The sequence below is a fragment of the Podarcis bocagei genome, assembly GCF_964188305.1.
Source record: "Podarcis bocagei genome assembly, chromosome: 4".
In the NCBI taxonomy this organism is placed as follows: domain Eukaryota; kingdom Metazoa; phylum Chordata; class Lepidosauria; order Squamata; family Lacertidae; genus Podarcis; species Podarcis bocagei.
Window position 1 is genome coordinate 31,066,044 of NC_138128.1, and position 25,600 is coordinate 31,091,643.

A 25,600-nucleotide genomic window follows, 5' to 3' on the forward strand; every position below is an offset into this window, starting at 1 on the left:
AAAGGGAGAATCCAAAGGAGAGGTGGAGCCTAATCAAGAAGGAACTATCTCCTTGAGGAGACACACTTCAGTGTCTGTTTCACACAGGGCTTAGCTAAACAATGGAATATGCTACCACACATTGTAGTGATGGCCACCATCTTGAAGGCTTCAAAAGGCATTCAGGCAATTTCATGAAGGACAAGGCTGGCAGTGGCTGCTAGCCATAATGACCACGTTCTACCTCCAAAGTTGGGGTCAGTAAGCCTCTGAGGATCAATTGCTAGGGCTCACAAGAGTGCTGTTGAGCTCGCATTCTGCTTGTGGGCTTCACATAGACAGCTGGTTGGCCACTGTGAGAACAGGATGCTGGACTAGATGGGGCCTTTGGTCTGATCCAGTTCTTAATGGACCATTGTGAGGATTGAATGGGGGCAAAGCACAGATGTATGTTCTCCATGGTGGCCATCAGATTTCAGGCTCCTGCCACAGTGCATTATCTATATGTGGGACTAAAAGACGAAAACAGAAGGTCCATATTTGGATCTGCTCCCTCAACATGCACATATGGATCCAAGAGTGAATGGATCGTGCCCTGTGTATTCAGCATAAGAACATTAGCAGCCAGGTTCTCAAAAACAGCAAAACTATTGAGAATAAACCCAAGAACTCTAAGTTGACTTGTTGTGGGTCAGACTGCCTGCATGATAGAATTAGATAACTCATGCTGAAAATAAGAGGAAGGGGGGGGGGAATCACTTCTTGCTTTATAAGGAGTTTCAGAGTTTTCAAAATAGAACACAGCAGATTTTCAGTGGGAACGAGTGAATTTAAAACTTTTTTAGATGTTTTTACCATAAAGACAGCTCAACCTCTCTTGAGCCTAAGATAACATCTTCAAGGGGCATTATGTACCTAACTGACATAAATAAAATATTTTAATTACAGCTAATAAGGATTGGATTTTTGTTTCTGAGCTCCATAATGTCAAATTTGGCAAGCTGCTGGAAGGAATCTGCACAATAGGTTTTTCTATAACTCACTCCGACTGCTATGTTCATGTCAGTTTGACCTTGTAAAGAACACATTGTGCTTAGAGTCTAAAAAGCACATTCTAACCAAATGTTCTTGCCTACAGACTTTTCCCAAAACTTTTAGAGTGCAATTTGTTAGTACCGCAGGAGAATAAAAGCAAAAGAGAGAATCATAAGTCTGGTTTGTACTTTTAACTTTGTCTAATGTAATGCAAGGAGAGAGCTCATTTGCATTTGCTTATGGGTGGAATTGTTCCGATTTTGCATTTGCTACATGATCACTCCACCCCAAAGCTTCTTTTTGTGCTGCAGCGTATAAGATTGTAAGGTCTTCGTACTGCATATATTTACATATGCAGCAAATGTCCCATTAAAGTCAGCGTAACTCACAGAACTGCAACTATTTGCAGCCTTCCAGCACTATGACTTGATTACTCCCAACCTTTTGCCTGCGGGTGTGTTTGTTCCACCCCAATGAAGGAGGAAGACTCTCAATACTTCCTCCCAAAGGGAGAGAGGGGAGAGCCAGTGTGGTGTAGTGGTTAAGAGAGGTAGTCTCGTAATCTGGTGAACCGGGCTCGCGTCTCTGCTCCTTCACATGCAGCTGCTGGGTGACCTTGGGCCAGTCACACTTCTTTGAAGTCTCTCAGCCCCACTCACCTCATAGAGTGTTTGTTGTGGGGGAGGAAGGGAAAGGAGAATGTTAGCCACTTTGAAATTCCTTAAAGGGAGGGAAAGGCGGGATATCAAATCCAAACTCTTCTTCTTCTTCTTCTTTTTCATATGGCCTTTCTTAGGCCTCAGGGAAGGGTTACCTATAAAAGATGGCCTCTCCCTGAGTTCTTCCTGTTTCTTAGTTGTGGCACTTCACCCTTTGAATAGCTTGGCCAGTTGCCACTTGGGGCTTCTTAGGAATTTTCCAGTGCATGGACTGCATACCCCACAAGTTTCCCAGGAAAAAGGGACACTCTGTTTTTTCACATGATAGCACAGCAACCATCTTGGGTGCTGTGAGCTTGCATGATTTCAGACCAAGACCTCGCCTCCCCAAAGTGCTTTTTTCAGGGCCGCAATATCACAAGCACCGCAAAATGTGTGTTTCGGGGTACTGTGCAAGCAGGAATGGAGGAATGGAGGCAGTCCTGAAACCCTTTAAGCATTTCTTTTTATAAAAAACCCCCTCTGTTTCCAATTGCAGTTTAATGCAACCATGTGTGCTCTTTCCATTGAGTGATCTCATTTGCAAAATTTATAGCCAAATCATATTTGTGATTCGAGGACCTGATCCCCGCTTGGGGAATAAAGACACGTGGACACAGAATGTAAGGTTAATGGGTAAGGTAAAGGCCACAACTTTATTGATTACAGCATGTGAGAAGGTATTGGCTTAGGCATTGGACCACGGAACATTAGACTCCACCCACTCGTAGAGGGGTGAGTCTGAGGAGGGGTTAACCACCAGTAGGGGAAGCCTGTTGATGCTAATCCAACTATAGGCTCTCTTCCTGATGTCACCGAGGGTCGTGCCATGGCCCCCCGCCACACGGGCATCGGACAGGATCCACGACCGCCGGATTCCTTTAGCGGAATACCCAAAATTGTCGGGGAAGGCGATGGCCACACCTTGCCTGAAACACCAAAAACACATTCCAATGCCTAACCGCCAAATACCACGAAAGTTGTGATGGTTGCTACGAGGTAGGCGAAAAAAACCCAAGAGGCCGGGCCAATTTAGCCAATTGGAAAAAACTCCTACCAGGCCCCCTGGTTAAACAGGGCGACCAACCAGAGGTCCATAGCAAAGTCTCAGGAACAGCTAATCTAAAGGGAGTGGAGGGTGGGTGACTTGAAGAAAATGTGTGTGCAATGGTGGGGATGGCTGGCATGGCTGCGTTTGAGCAGCAAGCCACGCCCCCGCCGAGCTTCCTTATTGGGTGCCCAACCGGGGAGGGGCGTGGCGCCAGCACCCCCTGCATGACGTGGGAATCGTCACCCGCTCACAACCCCTCCCCTCCTGGGAGGAGGAACACTCTATCTATAAATTTGTTCCCTTTATGGGACATTTATGAAGTCCTCATTCTGATTGTTGTCCAATATATCTCCACTTTACTTTAGTTAAGTATTTTCACCTTCCACTTGTACTTCTGTTTTAGCTTTGTCACTTGCTTATACTTTTTTATTGTAAGAAAGTACAGTGGTACCTCGGGTTACATACGCTTCAGGTTACAGACTCCACTAACCCAGAAATAGTACCTCGGGTTAAGCACTTTGCTTCAGGATGAGAACAGAAATCGTGCTCTGGCAGCACGGCAGCAACGGGAGGCCCCATTAGCTAAAGTGGTGCTTCAGGTTAAGAACAGTTTCAGGCAGAACAGCATGTGCCAAGAAGACTAGATTAATTCTTATTTTCCAAATGCTCCATGTCACATTGGTGACAAATCTCCCCAAAAAACTCAGGTTAAATGGTCATACAGTGGTACCTTGGGTTACATACGCTTCAGGTTACAGACGCTTCAGGTTACAGACTCTGCTAACCCAGAAATAGTGCTTCATGTTAAGAACTTTGCTTCAGGATGAGAACGGAAATCATGCTCTGGCGGCATGGCAGCAGCGGGAGGCCCCATTAGCTAAAGTGGTGCTTCAGGTTAAGAACAGTTTCAGTGTGAGGAAAATTATGGGCCGAGAAGCAGTTTCTACCTTTTACATTGAAAAGAAACCCCATGCAGCTCAGGATTGGTGCAGTGTAAGTTTGGAAGATTTAACAGCTGAATGTGTCTGTAGTCTGTTTCAGTGTTCTGAAGCATGTCCAACCTTTAGAGGATGGGAGAAGCTCAGAAGTGCGGGATACATTGAATGCTACGTTGTGATGTTGTGAGCTGTCTATATGTGACTGGAATCTGATTACAGTGGTACCTTGGGTTAAGAACTTAATTAGTTCCGGAGGTCAATTCTTAACCTGAAACTGTTCTTAACCTGAGGTACCACTTTAGCTAATGGGGCCTCCCATTGCTGCTGCCGCCACAGTGTGGCAGAATTTTTGTTCTCATCCTGAAGCAAAGTTCTTAAGCCGAGGTACTATTTCTGGGTTAGCTGAGTCTGTAACCGGAAGCATCTGTAACCTGAGGTACCACTGTATTAATATAAAAAAATTCCTTCCAGTAGCACCTTAAAGACCAACTAAGTTAGTTCTTGGTATGAGCTTTCGTGTGCATGCACACTTCTTCAGATACACACAGATACTTCAGATACTGTATTAATGTTTTGTATGAATGGTTGGCTGAGTTTCTGTATAATTTCCCTAAGTGGTTGTGGGAATGTGTGTTTATGAAATGAGACACATGGCTGTATGGATGTGATTAGGAGACAGGTGTGTGTGTGTGTGTGTGTGTGTGTGTGTGTGTGTATCATACCCACCCACTTCATTTAGATATGCAGCAACCCACTTTTTTTTTTTTTACACAGTTGAATGTCTGAATGAAATGGTTCATGAGGATGGTGAGGGATGAATGATATGAGTATATATCTGAATGGTAGAGACTGAACAGAGGCAAATACTCAGCTGCTATCCTTCTTGGAATATACTGCATAGTATATATTTATCTCCTTATCCTTGATACATAATTTATCAGATGAAACTTTAAATGGCTTTCAAGTTTTTAATTTTAAACCAGATCCTCACATTCCTTTGCCAAGCAGCCGTATCCATCAAAAGTCTCAGGAACCACAAGAAAGCACTCGGTTTCCTTGTTCTGACGCTCAGCTGGACAAGCTGGCAAAACCACTGTCAGAATTGTGTAAAGTTGTAAATAACTAAGTTTTTAGCTCACAGACTAACACTTCATCCAGATGTGATTCAGAAACCACCAAAAGTTGTCTTCAGATATAGATCTCTATTGAGGCCCCAATGAAAGGAACTGTGGAGTAACCACAAAGCTGTGAGAACATTTATGATATAAACAACCGTGACAATAATGATTTACTTAAACACTATCAGTTGGCCAGAGAACCATATTGTATGCACGCAGAGAGGGAAGTAGCTTAATTCTATAAGATGAAGTATTAAATATGTTGTCTCCTTCTGACATCTAGTGCTTTTGAGAGAGATTAGTGGCACAAAGCTATGTATTCTACATGCACTAGGATAGTTGTGCCAGATTCATTTTCGCTAAATTTGTCCCCAAACTCTTTGTTGGTGATTCCCAAAATTGAAAAATGCTTCATTTTGTGAACTGTGAGGTGGTATTAAAGAAAGATTTAGTGATTGTAATTTATTCCATATTTTTGCTAGAATAAAAGAGTATATTTTCTTAGATATTTAGCAAGTAGGGATGGAAGCTGATGTAACTTTGTCAAACTCTGAATGACTTTGGTATTCAAATGTAAGAGTTTACTTTACCTTCATGTGTAATTTACCATTTGCTACATCCACCCTGCAGGTTTAAACAGGAGAACATCTTTCACCTTACCTCTAAGGGTCCAGTGTTCAACAACTGCTTGAGCAGGTACCACTCCACTTCCTGTAAGTTTGCAGTCCTCCCAGTGCTATTTTTCTAGAAAAAGAGGTGTCGGAACCAGTGCTCTTTCTCTAGAGATACTCAAGGCTATGAAGTACAGTGGTACCTTGGGTTAAGAACTTAATTCGTTCTGGAGGTCTGTTCTTAACCTGAAACTGTTCTTAACCTGAGGTACCACTTCAGCTAATGGGGCCTCCTGCTGCTGCCGCACTGCCGGAGCACGATTTCTGTTCTCATCCTGAAGCAAAGTTCTTAACCTGGGGAACTATTTCTGGGTTAGCAGAGTCTGTAACCTGAAGCATCTGTAACCTGAGGTACCACTGTACTGGCCTCCCCACCCCAACACGGTTAAAAGTATGGTGCTTACTGTAACAACTTCATGGTGAGTACTGGCACATTTTTCCCTAACAAAAAAGCACTGGCCAGAGCTCACCACGGATGCATCCCTTTTGCCCTCCTGAGAGGTGCGGGAACTGAGTTTTCGGCTGGGGGGGGGGAAAGCCCCGAATCCTCCTATTCCACTGGAAAGTCTAGCCTCACCCTGTATCAATCTCTTTTACAGATCTGACCACCTAACAAATGACCAGCACCTTGCTCATGGAATGGTGCAATGTTTTGAAGACTTTGCTGTGAAATCCAGAGCTAGCTAAAATGCCCATTAAAGTTCCTGGGAAAGTTCTGGTTTGCCAGCTAGGAGAGTACAACCATCAAATTAAAAATCTCAGGTCTGATAGGTAATCCCAAAGCTCCAAGAATGGTGACAAGTCTATATAATATTAGAGAAAGCCTTTATGGGGCAGATTTCATGAGGCCAGAGCATCATAAACAGAGACCCCTTGTGTGTTTCCTTTGCATCAAGTATAGAACTGTTCTCGCTTCCAGCTTTCATTCCCCTTCTTCAGTATTGCAATATATTAGCCAGCTGATCCTTTAATCTCAATGTGCCAAACTGGAATCTTTGTTCTCGAGCAATGCATCTTTTCCTAAAGCCTGCATGCTGTCTCAGAGGCTTATTGCAATCTCTGCTGTGACTCCTAAGGTATTTAATATAATGATTTACCCGGAACCAAGATATGCCCAACTTCTCACAATTTGAAATTTGCACTTGAAACAAATTCAGACTTGTTGGGTTGACTGAATATTTTTTCCCTGACATTCCACAGCAACAGCTATTTATTATTTAATACTCCTGAATCCCTAAAACTGGCTCTTTTGGTTTTGTAAATCTGTCAGCATCCACAATAGTTGGCATTTAACCATCAGAGAAAGTTGAATTCGGCTTTATCGTGTTATCAGAGCTACTTGCTTCTGTCTAAGGGAGTTTAACCTATTTTAGAGGTTATTCTGTCATACTCAGCCACAGGGATTAATTTGGGTCTCAGAACCTGTTTTCTGCATTCTAATTCAACACAAGAACATGTAAAATGATATCAATTGATGGAGCCCCTTAGAGCATGTTATGGTGCCTTTCTGGGAAACCTGTGGCAGAGAGAGACACTGGAGCCAGCCAGGAAAATGTGACATTTTTAGTTTTAAACACTGATTTTATTTTTGACTGGCTGCCTTATTGATTGTTGCATAAGCCATGTTGTGATCAGGTTATAAATATTAAAAATAAATGACTAAAATGAGCCAAAGGAATCTCACCCATCACCATCTATGGTCCCTATAGTGTTTTATCTGAAAGTAAGACTGTCATCAATAGAATTCTCACAATGGACCCTTGAACCCTACATTGTTTCCACACATACATGAGTTTCTAGCTAGATCAGGGTAATGATAGTAAATGTCCCATATTTCTTAAAGTGTTTGGTGGACCACACTGTTTGTGCTTCTGATGTTTGTGATTTTATAATGCTGAATGGCAATAATTACAGGATTCTGAAAATTGCATATTCCAGACAGTCAAAGAGCTATAGATGTACAACATGTACAAAGATGAAAAGAGCTAAATTAAGATCTAATAAAGTAATGTTGCCATTGTCATAAAGGCTGAAGAGCTACAAGCCAATATTTTCCCTAAATAAAAAGGACATTCCAAAAATGGTTTCTGGAATATCAAAAGCATGTTTAAGCCACTTTGTGGAACTTTAAAATAATAAAAGCAAAACAGATTGAAATAAATCAAATGTAATTGAAGTCTAAACAAAGAAGGGCTGAAACCATTAGACATATGTGCCATTAATTTGACACAGACTAATATTTTAAAGTCAGGACATAGTTTCTCTTTAGCATAAGGTATTATTAACACCAGACACCCAAAGGGGTATTTATTCCAATCATGTAGAGATTTATTTTATTATCTGTTAGTTCACTTACAATCTGTACGTAGGAACACATGGAAAGTAGGAAACTTGCACATGAGGAAATAGTCATAGGGATATAAAAAAAGAAATATATTGAATGTTAGAAAATAGTCACTTAGTATATATTGCCTAATATGTGTTCAAACAAAGGAAAATCCATCAGAAAAATCAAATGGCAGTGGCACAGATTTGTGTTTTTGATGTGTCCCCCCAAAAATGTTTATTTTTCACATTAAAAGTTTGACGCACTCAGTTTTAAAACTCCTTTTTGTCCTTGAAAAAAAATGTAATGCATTGGGGAGGCTGGGGGAGGGGAGGGGATACAACCACTAGTAACCTTTAGGAATTAAGCTGTGAATAAAGCGTTTAGATTTTTTTTTAAAAAAATGTACTCTTTGTTTTTTCAAAAACCTTGTAGAACTGTTTGTGAGTGCACGATTGTTTAATTTTCAGGTTCAGCTTATCTGCAAAAAGGTCCTTATTTTTCTTCTGCAAGGAAGTATTTTACTATGTGTCTTAATACCTTTTTCATTGTTGGGAATATTAATTGGCATGTTGATAAGTCCCCCACCCTGCACAGTGTTTTAAAAGTTTCCATTACATGCATTTAAAGGAAATTTTACATCTAGGTTTAGACCCAACATGTCTGCTATGTCAGATTAAGGGACATTGAAAAGCAAAACATTGAGTCAGCTATAAATAAATTTTTCTCCCTCAAGTTTTATTGTTTAAATCCAACAGATAACAGGTTCACTTACATTTCAAAATTAATAATTCCAGTCCAACGCAGGGCCTTTATGTTAGCCTGACTGAACGTTTCTCCCTCAGCTTTTGTCAAGGGCAGATATTTAAACATCCCCAGAAACAATAGACATTGCAGATTATTATTTTAATATGCTGGACACAGTAGGACATATTCTTTTCTACTGTCCACTGTACAACCAGCTACATCATGGCAGAATGAAAATATCAGATTCTATCTGTCTGACATTAACCTGGAAGTAACTGTAAAGCTGGCTGTGTTTTTATCAATAGTATCTCTTAGAGTGGTGAATGGCACTATTTAGTGGGAAGAAACTTCAATGAAAACCCTCGTTAGTACATATTTTTACATGGTTGTTTATTTGCATGGGTTTTAAAATTTTATATATGGATGTTTTATGATGGTCCATGTTTGTAATGCCTAATAAAGGTTTGGAGAAGAAGGAGTAGTACATGTCTGCTATAACACACAGTGTCAGATTGAATGCTAGGAAGAATATATAGCTACCATATACCCACAGTGGAACCCACAAGAAAGTAGAAGAGCCTTCAGAATTTCTTCTCACCAGTGTTGAAGCAATGATTCTTCAACATCAACTTTGTTGGACTGGTCGTGTTGTGCAGATGCCTGATGATCGTCTTCCAAAGCAACTACTCTATTCCGAACTTAAAAATGGAAAGCGTAATGCTGGTGGTCAGCAAAAGAGGTTTAAAGACTGTGTCAAGGCAAATTTTTAAAAATATAGTATAAACACCAACAACTGGGAAACACTTGCCTGTGAGCCCCCCATCTGGAGAACAGCCTTTACTAAAGGTGTCATGGGCTTTGAAGACGCTTGAACTCAGGACACAAGGGAGAAACGTGCTAAGAGGAAGGCACGCTTGGCAAATCCACACCATAATCAACTCCCACCAATGTCCCCACTGTGGAAGGACGTGTGGATCCAGAATTGGCCTCCACAATCACTTACGGACTCATTGTTAAATCCGTGTTTATGGAAGGCAATCTTACTCGACTACGAGTGATCGCTAAAGAAGAAGATTTCTTCTTACAACAGCAGTGGGGTCACCTGGAAGACAGGTGTGGTCTGGTACATGATCCCTTTGTTAGATAAGCTACTTCAGACAATCACTGGCCCCAAGTAGTAGTAGCAGCAGTAGTAGTAGTAGAAGAAGAAGATAAATAAAGTCATCCAGTAAATATGACTGTGAATCCAGGTCTCCTCAACCAAAATCCAACATGCAGGTTGCCACACAACCCTTCGCCATTTCTTGCGCTTTTCGACTTTCCTTGGGGATGTGGCTCTGTAAGTGTCTTTGGGAGTGTGGCTCTGGGGGCTTTGAAATGAGCCCCTGCATTTCAAAATTTACCATTGCACTACTGCTTCCCCAGATCTCTTCCCAATAAGGTTTTGTTTACCAAAGCAAGGAAATTAAGGGACAAAAGATAAACCTATCTTGTCTTCCTCCAGAGAAGGATTTTAATATTTCTTGTGAACCGTTTCGTATCGTTTTCATCACCTGTTTTTATTGAGTTACGGTATATTGATGACCCTGTTTGTTTCCACCAACATACAACTACAGTGGTACCTCAGGTTACAGATGCTTCAAGTTACATATGCTTCAGGTTACAGACTCCGCTAACCCAGAAATAGTACCTCGGGTTAAGAACTTTGCTTCAGGAGGAGAACTGAAATCACATGTGGCGGCATGGCGGCAGTGGGAGGCCCCATGAGCTAGAGTGGTGCTTCAGGTTAAGAACAGTTTCAGGTTAAGAACGGACCTCAAGAAAGAATTAAGTTCTTAACCCGAGGTACCACTGTATAGCAATGTTGGAAGAAATTTTGTTGGAAGGAATATTGTTGGAAGGAATGCACTGGCTGGGTTCCCACCCAGCCAGCCAGGTTTTCGTTTATCATAATGTACAAACATTCATGCTTCTGGTCCATAATGACATTATCTATAAACTACAGAGAAAAATGGTCAAGGGTATGGGGAGCAAGCATTATGTGGCATTAAAACCTAAACACACACCAAGACAAGAATGGGCCAAGCTGTAATCAAAATAGACCTATCAGGAGAGCTACTGGTACCCTATCCTCGTTCCAGCCAGATATTTTCCTTCATTGGCTTAGTTTCATTAAAGGGAGTGCATTTTTTCTTTCGGGTTTTGTTTTGAGTTGAGGAAAGAAAGTTCAGCAAGGTAATTGCGTGTTGATCTATGTTAAAGAGTTTTTAAAAATACTACCCTGGAAAGTTGAATAATGCTCATCCATAATGCAGGCAAAGGATGGAAAGTGGCAATTATGATGCAGAAAGAAGATATTATCGAAGGCCAAGACCTCTGATATTTCTGAATTGTTGGTAAAATATGGGGGACTGGCTGCTATTGAACTTTTATTAAAGACGAGATTTATCTCTGGCAATTTGAGCCAGCCAACCCAGGCTCATACAAAGATAAATCAACCTTTTGTATAATATTCTCTGCCTAAGGAAAATCTGAAGAGGTAGTTCTTCAGAGCTTAGTGGCACGGTGAATGCACCATTAATTATTCTTCCCTTTCACATTATCCAGTGCTCTTAACTTGAGGTATGGTGTGTTTGAGGACAGAAGGCATCCTGTCAAAATCAAAGTTCTGTGTCAGCATTCTGTCTGGGTTCCTCACCACCACTTTTCTCTCCCCCCCAAAGTTTAGTGTTAAAAGACAAATGCACTTTGGAAGAAGGACCTTGAGGACAGAAGCGGAAAGAAATTTTGGAGGGGATCAACCTTCCAAGGCAGGAACTCACATTCTCCACCTGTTGCCATTGAAAGCTGTACAGTGGGCCAGCAGATACAAAGGAAAACACGGGGAACATGTATAAAGAAAAAGTTCTAGCACACTGGCAGGTTCAAATGTTGAGTAGTAATAGCAGTAGTACTCAAGGTTTAGGTAATATTAACAGTAGCAATAAAAAATTCCTTCCAGTAGCACCTTAAAGACCAAGTTAGTTAGTTCTTGGTATGAGCTTTCGTGTGCATGCACACTTTTTCAGATACACACTGAAAGCTCATACCAAGCTCATACCAAGAACTAACTTAGTTGGTCTTTAAGGTGCTACTGGAAGGAATTTTTTATTTTGACTATGGCAGACCAACACGGCTACCTATCTGTAACAGTAGCAATAAAGTCATTATTGAATTTTTTGTCACTTTATATTTCCTGTGGCAGCCCAAAGTGACTCAGAACAAATTGAACAGGCAGACTGAAAACTACACATAGATACACTAAAACCAAGTGGAAAAAAGAAATACAGTACATTTAAAAACATCCCGGTTACTTTTATAAAAGACAACAGATAGTTAAAGGCAAAAGGTTTTCCCTGGCACCTAAAGAGATATAATTATGTTGCCAGGTCAGCCTCTCTGGGGAGAGCATTCCGCAAAGAGGGAGACACTGTAGAAAAGGCCTGTTCTCGTGTTGCCACCCTCTAGAACTCTCATAGAGGAGGCACATGAACAGCTTCAGATGGTGATCGCTGGTTCCGGGTCAGTTCATATGGAGAGAGGCGGCCCTTGAGGTGTTGTGGTATAAAGTTGTGAGATTAAAACCAGCACTTTGAATTGGACCCGGAAACTAATTGGCAGCTGGTGCAGTCGGGCCAGGATTGGTGTTGTATGCTCAAAACCATCTTGCCCTGGAGAGCAAGTTATAGTAATAACAGTAATAAGTTAAGCTGAAATCAGCTGCTTGCTGAGCATTCAGGAAGCTCTGCGCAAAGGACTTTGCGAGCTCTGTGCTTCTCAAATGCCAACTATATGTTTTACCCAGCATTTTCTAAGTGCCTAGTGATCAGATGGTATGTTTGCATGAAGTTAAACGACTTACTATCTCAACCGCCCCACGTTCCTGTAAGCAAAAGCAACCCACCAGCAGGGAATCTGGCAAAGCACTTCTGACAAGAAAGTACTGGGGAGAGATGCAATTCTTCATGAACATCACTGAAGCCAGTTGCCATTAGAAGGGACAGTATTTGCTCTCTCAATGGGCACAAGTGTCAGTCTGCCTGTTGCCCATGTAGGTCTTCAGTCCTCTGGTCTTGGCAAGTGCATGTTATTGTTTTCCCCAGACAGATTTGGGCCTCAAACAAATCTTCACCTTGTGGAATACTTACATTTTAAACCATTAAGTGTGTGCTGTGCTGCAGAAGACAAAACTCTTGGGGAACAGGACATATAGAGTCTCTTTAAACCACCCTTCCTCAACCTGATGCCCTCCTAATACTTAATATTGATATGAAACTTTGGGGGGGGGGGTCTTATGGGGCTTGGTGTCATCAACATGTAGAAGACATCCCACTCTACTTCTTTATACTAACAAAACCAGATGGAACTGTCTAGGTACTTGACTGGTGCCTGCATGCATTTATGGGTTGGATGAAGACCAATAAACTAGAGCTAAATCCTAACAAGACGGAGACATTGTTGCTATGTAGTTCATGGGTTTGAGAACTGGGTGATCAACCTGTTCTAGATGAAGTTGCTTTTCCCCTGAGAGAACAGGTTTGTAGCCTGGAGGTAACCATGGATCCAGTGCTGTCACTTCAGTCTGTAGACACTGTAGTTTGTTAAGAGTGCTGAGAGTAGCATTAGGAGAAACAGGGTTAGGAGAACCCTATTCCCCTCAAACAGCTACAATTTCCAGAGTTCTCTGGGAAAATGGGATTGTTGAACCACAAAAATAAATATTGCATCTGAATATGTGTAAAAGGCTCAAGGTTTTATTTATCCTCTTATTTTGCTCCTTCCAAACAAACCAGCTTGAATCCTGGCATAATTAATCGGAGATAAAAGGCTGAATATTTAAACTATTGCTTTTATTATAATTACACTGGCGCACAAATAAATAAGCACTAAGTTATTGTAAAATATTGTCAATGCACGAAAGGAAACAAAACTGATTTTCAAACAACATCTTATTACTTCAGAAGTATCAAAGTACATTTAATTACATTTTACTTAAAAAAAGAATCAAGTACAAAAATGAAAAGAAATAAATATGTATTCATACTGTGTATATAGAAATGGCTAATATATGATTACAGTTATCATCTAGCTACTCCGTACACATTTCAGGCACATACCTGACATTTCTAATGAAATATGAAAAAGCAATATGACATTCAGTTTTAAAATATCGGTAAACATATTACATTGGAATGGACATGTTACGGTTTCATTTCCTTTAAAAACCCTGTTGCTTAAAAATGTAGGGCCATTGGCCACTTAAAAAAACCCAACATACTATTTAATACCATCAGCTATAAATTAAGGAGGGGAGCAATAAAGGAAACATACATTTGCTAATATACGTAAACACATTTTTAGTGCAAGAATTAACAAGACCTGTGACCTTACTGTGCTTTCTTGAAATCACAGTGCACTTGACACAAATTGCTACACTAGAATGTTGAACTTTAGAAATTTAAAGCAAAGTTAAGTGCATACCAAACATTTTCGTATATACAGTCAGTATAAGTGTGTGGGTATATATGTGTGACCTGGATGTTAGAGATTGCATATTTAAACACAGCTTTTTATGAGCTCCCCATGCTAATCCTCGTCATTCTCCCTGTACAGAAATAGGAGAGAATCAAGAAAATGCTTAAATAGGATTTGGTAGTAGTGGAGGCATGCTATTTCTTTGTGAGCAGCACCATCTCCTTATATCAGTGACACCCACTTTTGTGTTTTCAGGAATGATGTGTGATTTGGGAAAGTGATGGCTTCATCCCCAAACCATTTGTGTTTTTCCAACGTTTTCCTGTCAAACGCTTCAAGGGATTTTTGGAGCATTGAACAGGAATGCCTGCAACGTCCAAATGGGTAATATGTGCCTGCCCAATAGAGGGAAAAAACTGAAATGCTCTGGAAAGTGTGCGATAGCACTTGCTTTGATACAACCTCATCTAATCACCCTGTAATCAAATCTGAATGACTGCTCATTAAATACCCAGTGTTGTCTAATCTCCCTGGAAACAAATCAAGATGAATCTTCCATAAACAGGTCATTAGGGAGCAACCCCAGAATAAGGCAGTGTCCTATGTTGCTAAGCATGCCCAAAAATGTTCAGAGAATTTCTTTCCCTCACCCCCACCAAAAAAGCAGCAGAAAATCTGCCTGTGTTTTTATAGGGGGGATAACGTTTCATGAACCTTAAGGGTGGGGAAGGAAGAGGTTTTGACAAAGCTCTACTATATATATATATAATCACAGATGTGCTAAGGCAAGTTACTCCTATGTATGAAACTGCATGCTGAGTCAACATAACTGCAGAATGACAACACCACACACAGGTCAGTTTACCATGGGTTAGAGGACCTGGCTGGTGAGATCTTTTTACAAATAGCTGTGGATATGATCACTTTAAATTATATTTGTGTGATTAGACGTTTTAGGGCTGAAGAAAGGTTTAAAAACTAGTCTAAGACTTGCGTGGTGGTATACAGGAATGTCCAATTGTGCTGATTTGTGTTGCTAAGTGCAGCATTCATTAAAATGGCACATTGTTTCCGGAATAGCACATGGGGATGCAGTGTCTTTCCCAGACTGACTTCAACAAGCCAAGCAACTGATCCCTGCAAACTGGAATTTGGATTTTCCTGAGCCAAATGCATGTTACATATGACTACATCAAGCTTCCATTGGGAGCTCAATGACTTTCAAGTCATTCCCCTAACTTCACCCACGTAAACCTCCAAAACCATTTCCCAGCATCCCTCATGCTCGGCTCCTCATTTCTGCCAGCATCAGCACCAAGTATGCATAAAGATCCCCAACAAGAGGTAAATTCCTCCCTTGTGCCCCCAGAACTTAAACAGCCTCAAGATAAGCAAATGGGAATGGATTTCTGGAGACCTCCTTGCCTTTCTTCCATCGCTAGAGCAAATGGAAAGGTGAGTATCGCATAGGATTAAAGCTGGAGACACTTGCATTTGTGGAGGGAGGAGGTGGAAACAAGTAGGTGAGTCAGAGGGACTTGGTGGCAAGTTGTGGATGGGCTGCGGCTCAGTGGTAGAGTATGAGTTTTGCATGCAGAAGGTCCCAGGTGTTGGCACCTCCAGGTAGGGCTGAAAATGTCCCCCATCTGAAACCCTGGAGAACTGCTGCCAATTAATGTGGACAGCACTGGTCCAGATGGATCAGTGGCCTGACTCGTCGTAAGGCAGATCCCTATGTTTCTAACCAAGTGAGGTGCTTGATGGGCGGGCTAGTGGGTGGAAGGAAGGATTAGTGAATTGGAGACAAGTTCTTCTCCAACTGCAATTCAAATCCAAGTCAGAAAGAATTCAAGAGTCATAGTGCTTGCTGTGCCTTGGAGGTGAGGGTTATAGGCCCATCAGGAGTCTCAATCCCTGTCCAAGGAATTTCAAAGCTAAATGCCATCTCTGTGCAGAAGGAGAAGCAGGATGACTCTTAGGAGGACAAATTCTTGGACTGCTCCTGGTTATCTTAAGAAGCGAAGTCCTGCACACTTCAAAAGAAGTGACAATTTCGCAGTATTTCCAAGTATCTATTTCAACATTTTCTTTGCTAAGAATGTAACGGTACTTTCTTTTGCATATAACATTTTCTTTTAACAAATTAAGGATTGCTTCCAACATGCTTGTACTTGGTTTTCTGACTTGGGACACGTGAGCAGGTGTAAACTAGCAACTGAATCACATACCCATTTTTGCTGCTGCATATGCACAGAGTGGCAATATGTGTGTCTGTGTGTGTGTGTGTGTGTGTGTGTGTGTGTGTGTCCTTACGGTGTGGATAAACATAAATAATGATGCTTGAGTAACTACTATATACACTTATAGACCCCCACACTACTTCTTCTTTTAAATCTGATACAGAAATTGTCAATTTGGACATCAAAATATACATTAGTTATAAAATATTTAAAAACTTTATTTTTTTTATTTGTCTGGAAAGAAACTACTATTGGTAAAGTAATAATCAATTTTATCAATATAGATTACAAAATAACCTACTAAAATTTTGTTTCATTTTTGGTCTTATTGATCAGCAGTTGCACTTGTGGCAGTGCTGTCAATATCATTTTAAAAGAAAAAAGAAAAAGCCAATATGACAATAAATTCAAATGACACATTTTTTTCCTTCTTCTCAGAGAATATAATATTCTTAAAATGATTGTTAAAAGAGGAACCCTTTCATGCTGCCAAACTTTTAGAAGCATCGATAAAAATTTAAATATATAAAATATATGTGATCACATCAACTCTACGGCAATATGGATTTTTAAAAATCTTATCCTACACAGTGCCTTCTAGAAGATACTTTAATGCACAGATCTCACCCTCATGTACAGCATATAAACCATCTCTTTCTCCTGCTAAAACCAAGAGGTCATAATTCTTTGGTCATGACATTATAGTCTAGTAAGATGGGTGTGATGTCACAGAGGACTATGACCCAATTACAGGATCAACCAGGAATACGACAATGGTTACTTGAGAGAAATGTGCTCTACAGACCCAATCCAAAGGGTCAGACTTTCCAAGATGAAGTCAACCTTTCTCATTGACTTTAGTGAGATTTCACACTAACTCATTCTATAACTGGACACAAAATACGATATATTAGAAAAGTAACGTGAACATTGTGAACGGATTTTCTTTTTTTGTTACCTTTACTTTCAGGGACCCAAGACAAATGAGGATGGGAATTAGAGCTGCATTATCACCATTTCAACCTGCTAAATGAATAGAGGATAACTGAATCATGTGATGTATACAATTCCTTAATCACAGTGAACCCTGGTCTCCACAAATCATCTGAATAGAAGAAGGAAGAGTTCTCAGTTGAAGATAACCTTTCTGCAGCAAAGCTAACTCACATTTCTAGCTAAACTACTTGATCCGTTTTGCTCAAGACGTACACCCTGATCCAGACGGTTGATCCATGTGAAGTAGTCTATTTTTGTGTGCAGATCCTCCTTGCATTATTGTTTACTCAAAGTTATGTGGTCAAGGCTTAACCCCTGCCCACCATACCAACATGCAATATTCCTGCATCTGCTATACAAACATCTCACTAAGCTGAGTTGTTAGCTCTGACAACCTATCTGGAAGGATGGGGTTCGAGTACAGGGCTGATTTTAGACACCCTCTCGCTACCACCAATTCCCTCTAATGGACTGAATGCTGTTTGGCAGGAAAAAATCCTTGCACAGCTTCTGCACAGACAGGTCTTTGGATCAGGGCCCTATGGTACAAGCCATTAGACAGTCTCCAGCCATGTTAGCAAGGCTGAGGCAGGAGGTTGTGAAGCAGTCGCGCTTGGTAAATTGCAGTTGTTTCTAATACGTTAATACAATTTTACAATAGCAAATATACGTTGTTGTTTTTTAAAAAATGACACATTGTTAACATAATTCCGACATCTGAATGAATACTGTTTTACCTGCCTTGCTTGCAGTTCCATCCACCTTCCTGCCAAACAGTATACAGAAAATGAAATCAAATGAGTTCTTTTAAAATTATTATTTAATTTCACTTCTACATCCCTAGCACCGGTTTGTTACTGTTAAATCAAAAATGTACAACCACATGCTTATGTCAAGATAGAGAATGTAGGCTTATGGGATAATTTTAAATTGGTTTTTTAAAAAGAACAAAAACAAACCCCAAAACATAAAGGTAACACATAGAAAACAGTTAGAACAGTTTATGAGCAAAATTCTTCATACATGTTTGCATTATATTTTAAATAGTGTATTGTCTCAGTTTTTTTTAAGAGATTGGCAAAATATTTACATCTTTCTATTTTTTTTTCTGGATCCCAAAGAATCCTCAAAAATGTGCATGCCTTCATTTAGTGGGAGACATAGATTTTTCTTTTGATTGACAGGTGGGTACCGCTTTAGCAAGCTTTATCCCTAGGTAGTTCTTCACCTGAAAATTAAGTCCCAGCCACCACCTTATTAGGAAGATAGGCTGACAGTGCATGTTTTAGCAATGTGCGGAAGATAGCCCCTCATGCTCCTATCATATTGCAGTGTCCCAGAAAACTGTTTGTTGCTTGGAATATGGAGGGGGGCTGTACTTCTTGGACCCTGTGTTCTTCTTCCAACTCGGCAAGATAGGCATGCTGTCCTGTTTGCAAAGTCCTTTCTCGGATTTCTGCCGTGCCTTGATTTCTTTGCACAGGCAACGTTTTTTCTCAATCATTTCCAGCATTGTATGGTCTCCGTGCAACCACTGCATACATGTCACCTATTAAAAAAGGCACAAGAGTTTAACTGCAGGCAAAGTGGTAGTGCTGGTTCTCAGAAAGCATTTTCAAAATACTTACGGCAATCACTGGAGGAGAAAAAAAGAAAGAAAACCAGAAACTATGCAATCGGGCACCTTTAACTTTCACCCCCAAGACCAACAATGGGCACAAGTTCTGTGTTAAATATACATAAGAAATTTAGGGCTGATAGCTAGAACGGTAAAGGACCATAGCTAGACAGTTCAGTACCTACTTAGCATGCAGAATGTCCCATGTTCAAAACCCAGGCATCTCCCAGTAGCACTGGAAATGTCCCCTGCCTGAAATAGTGGAAAGCCACTAGCCGCCAGTGTAGACAAGACTGACACAGACAGATCAATAATCTGGCTTTGTATAAGGCAGACTTCCCATGTTCCTTTATGCAACAGTTCTTGGATGGAACCATGTAAGGCTGCAGGTAGTGGTAGGGTTTTCTTGTTTGAACTTTTGTCACTGGAAGGAAAATCTTTACACAAGGGAAGACTAGCATGCTAAAGAGAAGGGTAAGGTCTTCTTTTTTATTATTTATTTAACAAACTCCTAAAATCTTCTTTGTGTTTTCTTTCTTTGTACATCCGCTGAGTTTTAAAATGAGAGAATTCGATCCTGCAGTTTCCGCACTTGTTGATTCAAGTGATACAGGAAATTTTGTGCATGTAATGAACCATTTTCTTTAGACCAAACAAAAGATTGTGAGTGAATTTCTGTATGTAGAAGCCATCTTCATCATTCTTCATTTGAGTTAACTAAACACACATGAGGGGCAGTGGGAACGAGTGTGCTAGATTCATCTCCATTGTTATTCCAGTCACCCTCCTCATGTTGGAGGGTGAACTTGTGAAGTGGGGAGCCTTCTGTGCTTGCAGAGAAACCCCTGCATGTTTTGCAACTCTGAAAAATGAGGATTCACATAGTGGCACATTTCCTGGAAAAGGTAGGGATCAAGGCAGTGTTATTTTTCTAGAAAAAGAGGTGCCAGAACTCACCGTGAATACCTCCCTTGTTCTCTTATAATGGCAATGGCGCCCACCTGAGAGGTGTCGGAACTGAGTTCCGGCAAGTTCCGGCTGAAAAAAGTCCTGGATCAAGGTCATATGACATCACTGTGTTGTTCTCTAAACATGCTGGGGAGTGCAGCCAATGAGAGTGGAAGATGACTCTCTTCAGAGTTTCCCACTGGCTGCACTTCCAAGTGATATTCAATATGGTAAGCAACAATCATCCCCTCATAATTTTGGAGAAATATCTCCTCCTGCCTCCCCTCAGTTTTGCAGGGGAGAATATTTTCTGGAAACAGGAGAAGCTGATATAGACCTGGCCTATGTTCTGTCCCCTAGACTTCTCTTCTCATTCAAAAAGCCCATGTGCCAGAGCAGCAACTTTCTTCTCTCAAGGAGAAAAAATGGTGAAGCTCAGCCTTCTGCTTGTCTTTTCTCTCAGAGTCTCTCTCCCCACTGGTCTTCCCCCATTCAGGACTGATCTTTTAGAGTTTTGCCCTGGAGCAATGCTTGGTTTCCATTTGTATGGCAAATTCCCCTTTATTTTTATGACTTCCAGCATGTGTGAGTCTGTGTGTGAGAAAGATAGAGTGTGTGTGTACATGTGCGTTCAGCATGTAAAAATCCTCCCAGTGATGTGTTCCCATAAGAGAAGATCACAATAAGGTGCAGAGTTAACCCCAATGATTAGCCATCTGACAGCTTCTTCAAATGTTTAAGTACAGGGCAAAATTCAGTTGGGTGCCAAATCACAGCAAAAGAAAACTATAGATGCACACCAAAGAGTAAAGATGATTCTGAAGGGCTCACTAAATGTAACATAATATTGTTCAGGTACCAGATGGTCACCTTGGCAACCGTGCTTATTCCCCCTCAGTTCTGTAGTCAACAATGACTGAAGGCACATTCAGGTACCATGAAACTGATCATTGGGTGGCCCTGCAAGGTGAGCACATTAACTGCACCATCCCTCCATCATTATCATCACCCTCCATGGTTTGGTGGGTGGCTATATGCCCATAGTCAGAACCCTAGAAAATCAGGGTCCAAAAATGTGTGGGGATCCTTTATTAATGCAGGAGACCCCAGCTTCACACAGTTGCCCCCAAATTCATGGGGGGCACTGAGACTGCTGATGAGGTAAAGCAGAGGTAGTGCACATATCCCTTTAACCCCCTCTCCCCCCACATGACGACAGTGTTACAGCATTGCAGCGATGGAAGAGGGCTCAGGGTGCCTCTGCATCTGCCTTGAGATTTTGGTAAACAGTTGTTTTGGTAAACAGAAACCACAAAAATGGCCATAGCTTCCATAGCATTAAGACTGTTCTCATGATGTGTGAAAGCTGGGGAATTGAGGTAGGGATGTAGGAGGGAGCTGTTTTAAATTGATTTACACAGGCAGTTCCAACCAGTGGTGTGTGGTCCGTGGACTAGGGGGCTAGGCTAGTCCCTTAAATATTTCTGGTAAATTAGAGTATTAAAGTATTAAAGCCCAGCGCCTCCTTCCCAAAGCCCGGGAAGCTTCTGCCCAGCTTAGGGAGGGAGGATTGATGTTCTACAAGGTCCAAGAGCTTTCCTACCACCTTTCTAAAGCCTGCCTGGATTTGGGAAGGAGGAAGCAGGGCTCCAGCATCCTGTCAGAGGCCTGGTGCCTCATTCCCAAAGCCCGGGAATTTTCTGCTTGGCTTAGGGAGGTAGGTGCGATGCTCATGCACACGACATCAGGACGTCAGGATGTTCCCTGCACCACCACCACCCGCAATCATGCTCACAATCTGGTGCCTCTGGCCCCAACTGTTCCCCTACGGAAAATTTCACCACACGCCACTGGTTCCAACCCCATCATTCTTTGCTCACATTGAACCAGGTCTTGCATTGAGCACCCAGTTATGTCCGAGCATAACATACTCAGCTGCAACGTCAATCAGTCCGAAGAAGAGGAATACAACAAGCCTGTGTTCTTTCTTACTATTGGGTAGTAACATTGCATTCTGAAGAAGGGTTACACGATTCAATCATTTCCTGAAGAGGAAATAGGAGTGCCGTTAATGCTTGGAAGACAAAAAAAATAATATTTCTCTGAATTAGTACGAGCTTTTAAAAATGTCAGGCACTGCAATGTCGACTAATTAAAGGGTTTTTAAATCAATTAATTTTATTGCCTCTGAGCAAATTAACTGACTCGTTCATCAATTAAAGTATCGCATAGTATGTAAGAACTGACAAACCTTTGTATGACTAAATAATAAATATATTTTGTCTGTTAAATGAAAACTAGATAAAATGCATTTCCTCAATCAAGAGATGTGCTAAGCTTGTCTACCACAATGCTATCAGTGCTCAGCATCCTTTCAGAGGGCACATCTCAAATGTAATTTCATCTTTTTAATCTGCAATTAATCAAATTAGGTCCACTGATTAGCTGATTAAATTGTTCATTCCTACTCAGACATTTATGGCTAGTTAGTTTCAATAAAATGTGACTCTCAATGGAGGCAATAATATCAGCATTTCAATATGCAGATCTTCTTTTAGTGCCTCTCAGCACTGAAAGCACCAAACACGCACCACAAGAAACAAACGGTGTCAACACTGTACACAAAGTCAATAACTCAATACACAAAGCACGAGTGAAAAAAAATATGGAAACACCTATAAGAAAACACATTTTTTCTGCAAACGAAAAAGTGACCAAAAATATAGAGAGATTATGGAGGTGGAAAAAATGATATTAATAAAAGTAAAAGAAGAAGACAAAAGCCTTATCATTATATGAATGTGATTCTGCTTCAGCAGCTGATTCTCTTTTGTAATAATAAACTTATTACATGTACCATGCCTAATTGAACAAAAAGTGCATCTGCACAAGCCCCACTGAAATAAATGGAAGCATTTGCTGTGTTTCAGTGCAGTTCTCGTTCGATGGAAGATTGAGAAGGGGAACTTCTAGTTAGAGTGTACCTAAATATGAATCGATCTATTATGTTATAGGGACGCAGGTGGCGCTGTGGGTTAAACCACAGAGCCTAGGGCTTGCCGATCAGAAGGTTGGCGGTTCGATTCCCCGTCACGGGGTGAGCTCCCGTTGCTCGGTCCCTGCTCCTGCCAACCTAGCAGTTCAAAAGCACGTCAAAGTGCAAGTAGATAAATAGGCACCACTCCGGCGGGAAGGTAAATGGCATTTCCGTGCGCTGTTCTGGTTCGCCAGAAGCAGCTTAGTCATGCTGGCCACATGACCTGGAAGCTGTACGCCGGCTCCCTCGGCCAATAAAGCGAGATGAGCGCCACAACCCCAGAGTCGGCCACGACTGGACCTAACGGTCAGGGGTGCCTTTACTTTTTTATTATGTTATGGTATAGCATTAGCTATCTTCAGAACTCCCCACACCACATTCTTCAAGCATGCAAGGGGAAGGAAAAGGCTGTGGGTTCGAGTGTTCTAGCCCTCTTCTCCTCACTGTCACTCTCATCACCTCCAAGAGTTGTAGGGGATGACCAGAATGGTGATGGGCGAGGCGGAGCTAGCTGACTTGACCCCTCAGCCTTACCTCGCATGTTTCCAGAGCACAGTGCTGGAACTCCTAAAGATGGGTAGAAGCATCTTCCCCTCTCACTCCCCCACCCCCAGCTCCACAGCACCTTAATTCTGCTTCGCCTTGTGGATGGGCAAGATACTACTGTTTTTCCCCAGCTGCAGAGCTATTCTCAAGTAAATAAATAAATAAACAAATAAATGCATTGCTGTCCACAGCAGAAACGGGGCACATTGTCTTCCATTTTCTCTCTCCGTGTAGAACTTTTTAAAAACAATGCTGAGCCATTGTGCTGCAAAAACCCTCCCAGCTGCAGCTCCCTGGGACAAGGTGGCTGACATCATAGCGCAAAAAAAAAAAAAAATCCTTCTTAGTTTTCATCAGAAGAAAAGCCTTTCCCACCTCTTTGTCCATATGGCAGCATTTGAAGCTCTGGTCACTGAGACATGCCCACACTTCAGTAGGTGTTTCCATACTTTCCCCCAGTATTGCATTATCACACTTACTTTACTGTAATTGTTTACGCTACTAGGCTGTGGAAGTGGTTGTTCTCTCCTGGTTCTGGTGGGTTTCTTCCCTCTCCTACTGGGTGTGCAGTGGGGTTGATTCTACATTTAGAGTAGGTATGGGGGAGAACCAAATAAAATGATATGGGTGTGATCATGGAGTTCATTACGTATCAAAACAAAGTTCTTTTCCACAATTGCTGCACAGGAACAAAATGGACAAACCAATGTGAGATGAAAGGATGCACAGAAGCGATGGCTGAATTTAATTAAAAATGCAGTCGTTTCGAAATGGCCAGTGTGTCCAAAAATAAAGGAACCCATAAGGTGGTTTCCTGAAAAGTGCAACGCTTTTCACTTTTTGTAGAGCTGTCATCAGGCAAACAAAAAAAAAAAGGAGAGGCTTGTTGAAGGAATCACTTACCGTTTGCTGTAAAGAGGGAAAAAGTGAGGGCACTACTTGCCAACTCTGACTGAACAATTAAGGCATAGAATTCTTTAAATTCCTGGATTCAGTATGTCTGGTGAATGCATTTTTCTGTTATATTGATGAGATAAGCAAATTCTGGTACAAATCTATTATCTATACAAATATGGGATGTCTCTGCTATTTACCTGCAGATTTTTGAAGCAAGACGGCTGGCATGTTAGATTATGAACCCTGGGTACTAATAATAGAATCATAGCATCATATATTGTAGAATTGGAAGGGACCCAAAGGGCCCTCTAGTGCAACCCCCTGCAATGCCGGCATCTTGACTAAAATATCCATGACAGATGGCCATCTAACCTCTGCTTTAAAACCCCAAAGGAAGGAGAGTCCACCACCACCTTCCAAGGGAGTCAGTTCCACTGCTGAACAGCTCACCATCAGAAAGTTCTTTCTGATGTTTAGTCGGAATCTCCTTTCTTGTAACTTGAAGCTATTGGTTTGGGCCCTACCCTCCAGAGCAGGAGAAAACATGTTTGCTTTATCCTCTATGTGACAGCCCTTTAGATATTTGAAGATGGCTGTCAGTCTCTTCTTTTCCAGGCTAAATACGCCCAACTCCCTCTACCATTCCTCAGAAGGCTTAAGTAGTAGTTTTCGGACCCTTGATCATCTTGGTGAAACTCCTCTGTACACATACCTGCTTGTCAATATCCTTCTTAAATTGTGGCACAGAAATACACACAGTACTCCAGATGTGGTCTGACCAAGGTAGAATAGATCAAGACTATGACTTCCCTCATTTGAGACAGTATTCTTCTGTTGATAGAGCCTAGAATAGCATTAGCCTCCCCCCCCACTCTTTTTGTTGCTGTTGCTTCACACTGTTGACTCATGTTCAGTTTGTGGTCTACTAAGATCCCTAAATCATTTTCACATAGTTGAACAACAGTGTGCCTAGGACAGAACCCTGTGACATCTGCTTGTCACTTCTTTCACGTTGATGAGAAACGATTAGTGAGCACTCTTTGGGTTTGGTCAATTAACCAGCTACAGATCTAACTAACAGTTACCTTGTACAACCCACATTTTACAGCTTCTCCACAAAAATATGAAGCTTTACTGAAATCAAGATACACTACATCCACAGCATTCCCCTGATCCACCAAGCTCGTAACTGTATCAGAAAAAGAAATGAGATTCATCTGGCATGACTTGTTTTTGAGAAA

At 41.3% G+C, this 25,600-nt stretch overlaps 1 protein-coding gene across 5 annotated transcripts in view; it reads right to left on the bottom strand.

The window, feature by feature from the left end:
- Nucleotides 1-18,303: 18,303 nt before the first annotated feature.
- NYAP2 (neuronal tyrosine-phosphorylated phosphoinositide-3-kinase adaptor 2) overlaps nt 18,304-25,600 on the bottom strand; it is a 152,176-nt gene continuing 144,879 nt past the window's right edge. For 3 of the 5 annotated variants that reach the window (XM_081192593.1, XM_081192594.1, XM_081192592.1), the window contains 2 exons: nt 23,942-24,043; nt 18,304-18,862 (listed from right to left, as the gene is read on the bottom strand). In XM_081192593.1, coding sequence (XP_081048719.1) covers nt 18,635-18,862; nt 23,942-24,043 — 330 coding nt within the window. In that variant the 3' untranslated portion in view covers nt 18,304-18,634. The remainder of the gene's footprint in view (nt 18,863-23,941; nt 24,044-25,600) is intronic. The other 2 variants (XM_081192596.1, XM_081192595.1) reach the window with 1 other exon arrangement.